General features: G+C 36.1%; 1 protein-coding gene across 1 annotated transcript; it reads left to right on the top strand.

Annotated features, from left to right (window-relative positions):
- Positions 1-808, top strand: LOC144547782 (uncharacterized). Its single transcript, XM_078296475.1, has 3 exons — positions 1-74; positions 173-577; positions 686-808. Exons 2-3 carry the CDS (start codon positions 365-367, stop codon positions 806-808), a joined length of 336 nt encoding a protein of 111 aa, XP_078152601.1. The 5' UTR covers positions 1-74; positions 173-364.
- Positions 809-4537: the final 3729 nt, after the last annotated feature.

Here is a 4537-nt window from a genome sequence, read left to right as displayed (position 1 = left end):
TGGGAAGATCTGAGGTAACCGTTGACGGGCGGATAGTACTCCCAAAAGACGTGGAGCCCGTTGCTCATAAAATGGTAAAAGCCTTTTGTTATAACTTTGTGTCATTCAAACAAAATCATAACTCTGTGTACATTACTTAGTGTTTTGTTATAACCAATTTTTTAATTAACAGTTGGAGGTGGAGGAGGAGGTCAATTCTGGTGCCCGGACTGTCGCAAGACAAGAAGATTCCTTGTCCTTAGCGCTCCCGAATCCAGAACACACCGGTCGAGTTAGGGGCAGAGGGGTCTACACGGGCTAAAAGGAGGAATTCAATGGAGCAAAACCCCGGAGAAGACCTCGTGCCAAGGTCAACAAAGACGAGATGGAATCAAGGTTGGCGCAGGTGCGCCAGGAGGTACGCGAGGAGCTTTCAATGGAGTACAACCAGAAGCTGGCTGAGCTGGAATCAAGGATGGTGAACCAAATGCACCAAATTAGGCAGCCATCCGAGGATCAACCTCCTGTTTCTCCGGGAGTTCGACGAAGCAGTCAGGCATCCGGGACCGAAGTGCTAGGCGGCTTGGACAATCTAAAGGTAAGCACTACTTGTTCATAATCGAAAGGTATTGTTGATTCTCGCGGTTAATTCGCTAGACAATATTATTTCATTCTAAAGACAACTAATTGCTCATAATTATTGCAGGAGGCCACAGCATGCGACCTCGTCATGTATTTCGGCACTACTCCTCTGACCATTGCTAAGGGCATTGTATATCCTCCTGCAGCTGGTGATCAGTTGAGAAGATCACGCAGGATTGGGCTGTGAGAATACCTCTTCCTGTCCCTGTCGATGAAATGGTGGTGCTTGATGATGCCCGCTATTCGACAGTCCAATGGCCGAAAAATCAAATTATTTTGGGCAATGTACGTAAACTCCAAATACAATAGGATATCTTATTCAAATCATTATTTTCAAATACTTGAAAAAGACATATACAAAATTTGATACAGACACGAAGAGGTGAAACAATCAATGAGGATGAAGCGTTGTCACCGGTACGGGACATGGAATTAGCCTTGGTGTCTGTTGCGCCAGAAGTGCCTGATGCGCCAGTGGATGCGCCAGTGGATGCGCCAGTAGATGCGCCAGTGGATGCGCCACTAGACCGTACGGGGCTCACAGTAGAAGAGGTTAGCTGTTTGCCTGGTCAGTTGCAGACTCTCCACGCCCACTTGATCAAGGCACCCAAGGACATGACGACTGTTACCTTCAGTGTCCCCCCCGGTATGTTTCTACACGATGGCAGGGAGGTCGTGCTGCCTTTCACAGAATTCAACGACTTTCTACAGGGCACCTCGTCAAGCGATAAATGGCTCGATGTGGGAGTCATCACCGTTTTCCTCATGTTAGTGACCAATCAATTATTTATATCATGTGTATAGCACTCAAATATATACTCTAATGTAAAATGATGATTTTTCAGGTTCCTAGTCTAGAAATGCCGTGAGACCGCATCGAAAGGTAAGGTGAACTTGTGTACACTTTTGGACCCCGGCAGAATTAATGGAAACATGTTGGAATGGTATGAGGATGATTGTGTCGACTACTTGCGTAAAGCGATGCGTCATGCTCGTGGGGATCAAAAGAAATTTCTTCTCCTGCCATACCACCAAAGATAGGTTACTTGTAACCCTTAATTGTTTATATTTTAAGTTAAAGAATTACACAATGAACCATAGCAAACACTTGTGTCACCATTACATGCTGAAATATATATGTCACTAATTTTATGCTAAAGTACTACAATTCTTCTCCCCCCATAGCTCCCACTGGTGTTTGTTGGTGATTGTGTCACTTGAAAATACGATTTATGTCATGGATTCAAGCCGGCCCGACAAATCCATCACCACTCAGCAGTCCAAAAGAGTCATGCCTGTTATAATTAAGTAAGTTATCTAAATATCACTTGGTTTGATTTTTTTTTTTTATAATTGTGGAATTGCTAATTACAGTCACTCAATTTTGTAAGGGCTTTTCAGCAATATATTAAAGAGGGTGGAGTGCAAAGCACGGGTAAGAGCAGAAATAAAATGAATGGGCTCTGGAAGGAGGTGAGCACACTATAATTTTATAATTTCATATTTTTGGGTTCAAAAATTTATTGTCATTCTGACATAGGCTGCTGAATGTAAATTTCAGTGCCCGCAACAGATTGGCGGTTGGGAATGCGGTTATTACACGATGATTTTTATGTTTCACTTTGTTGAGAGCATACAATTCAAATGGCCAGCATATCCGGTATGTAATTCATATGTTTTGCCTTGACTTGTCCATACAATTAATATTGATTTCCTCTAAACTTGTTTTATTAGTTGCATTGTTATAATTGCAATAATTTATTTCTATAAAGCAAAACAGAGATGTAGTTGCCATATTTTTGTAACTTGCATGTTTTGAATTTTTTGTAGTATTCATCAAAGTCAAAGAGTTACTCCAAGGAGCAGTTAGATCAGTTTAGATGTATGTGGGCAGATTTATTTATAAAACAATTTTGTAAACCAGAATATGGATTTGTATGATCTTTGTATAATTTAGTGTACATGAATTTTGTATTAATTTTTGATATAATTTGGAAATTTCGAAAATTTAGGGGTTTTGGTATTCTTATTTTGGAAATTCTCTGTTCTGGAATTGATCTTATTTTAAATGGCTGGCAAAACTGGAGGCTAGCCAAAAAAAAGCAAAAAAAAAAAAAAAAAAACAGTAGTTCAATTATACACGGACATTTTAAAAATTATCCGTGTAGAAAAGTTTTTCCACATTAAGAAAATAAAGAAGAAAATTAATACATAAAATTAAATATTAAAAAAATATTAAAAAATAAGAGAGCTACACGGATATTTAATTATATATCCGTGTAGAAAGGTTTTTCCAAATTAAAAAATAAAGAAGAAAATTAATACATAAAATTATATATTAAAAAAATATTAAAAATAAGAGAGCTACACGGATATTTAATTATACATCCGTGTAGAAAGATCATTCAATATTAAAAAATATTAAAAAATAAGAGAGGTACACGGATATTTAATTATACATCCGTGTAGAAAGGTTTTTCCACATTAAAAAAATAAAGAAGAAAATTAATACATAAAATTATACATTAAAAAAATATTAAAAAATAAGAGAGCTACACGGATATTTAATTATACATTCGTGTAGAAAGATCATTCAATATTAAAAAAATATTAAAAAATAAGAGAGGTACACGGATATTTAATTATACATCCGTGTAGAAAGGTTTTTTCACATTAAAAAAATAAAGAAGAAAATTAATACATAAAATTATATATTAAAAAAATATTAAAAAATAAGAGAGCTACACGGATATTTAATTATACATCCGTGTAGAAAGATCTTTCAATATTAAAAAAATATTAAAAAATAAGAGAGCTACACGGATATTTAATTATACATCCGTGTAGAAAGATATTTCAATATTAAACAAAATTAAAAAATAAGAGAGCTACACGGATATTTAGATAAATAACGGTGTAGAAATCTAATTGTATACGGTTTTTTATGTAATAATCCGTGAAGCTCGGTTATGGAGAGCGCCAGTGTCAAGGATTTGTAAACGGCTGTGTATGTAATAATCCGTGTAGCTATTCAGTAATTGTACGCGGTAAATATCCGTGTGTATATATACAAGGATTTCTAAACCGTGACAGCCTACGCGGCGGGAAATCCGTGTAGCTCGCTTGTTTATGTCCGTGTATAATCACTTATTCTGTAGTAGTGGCTTTTAAAACTTATAATAAAAATATACAATTCACTCTATCAAAAGTCTTTTCAAATTATAATCTGAAAAAGACTCCCCTGTCCATTTCAAAATTTCTTGTGCCACAACCACATTGTCCTTGATCTATTTATTCAATTCTTGATTGTATATACTCTGGAAATATGTTTAAATATAATTTATATATTTTATTTATAAAAGTAAATCAAAGAAAGGGTATGTTGGTCATTTCAGGACTTGGCTGATGATTAAATATGTTCAATTATGATTTAGAAATGTAGAGAATGTAATTTGGGTTAATTTATAACTGGTTTGAGTCGATTTGGACTCGAAACGAAAAAGTTATGACCAAATAGGACTTGAAAGCGCTTTTCTATAAAGTTTTTATGCTTTTAGGGGTCTATTTGTAATTTTTTAGGTGCCTGGGACTTAATTTGGGTTCTTAACAGGCTCTAGAGTGTAAAATGGGCTGCCAAGGGCTTGTTTGAAGAAATTTTAAGTCGCCAGAAGCGTATTTGTAAACTTTTAAGGGCTACACTGCCAATATTGCATTGTCAGAGGGGTTTTTCTGCAAAAGAGGTTTCATTTAATTATTTCTGGGCCTTGAGATTGGTGTTTGGGCTTCAAGATTGGGATATTGGGCTTCAAGATGTGCACTATGCATTAGATTAGGTAACTGGGCTTTGAGAACAGGTGGACTAGCACTCAATGTGGCAGCTGAGGCAGGTATGGCTTTGGTGTTGTTCAATATATGC

The sequence above is a fragment of the Carex rostrata genome, chromosome 32 (assembly GCF_964058835.1).
Source record: "Carex rostrata chromosome 32, lpCarRost1.2, whole genome shotgun sequence".
Taxonomy (NCBI): Eukaryota; Viridiplantae; Streptophyta; class Magnoliopsida; order Poales; family Cyperaceae; genus Carex; species Carex rostrata.
The sequence above is the reverse complement of the archived record's forward strand: the minus strand, read 5'-3'. Positions and strand labels throughout refer to the sequence as shown.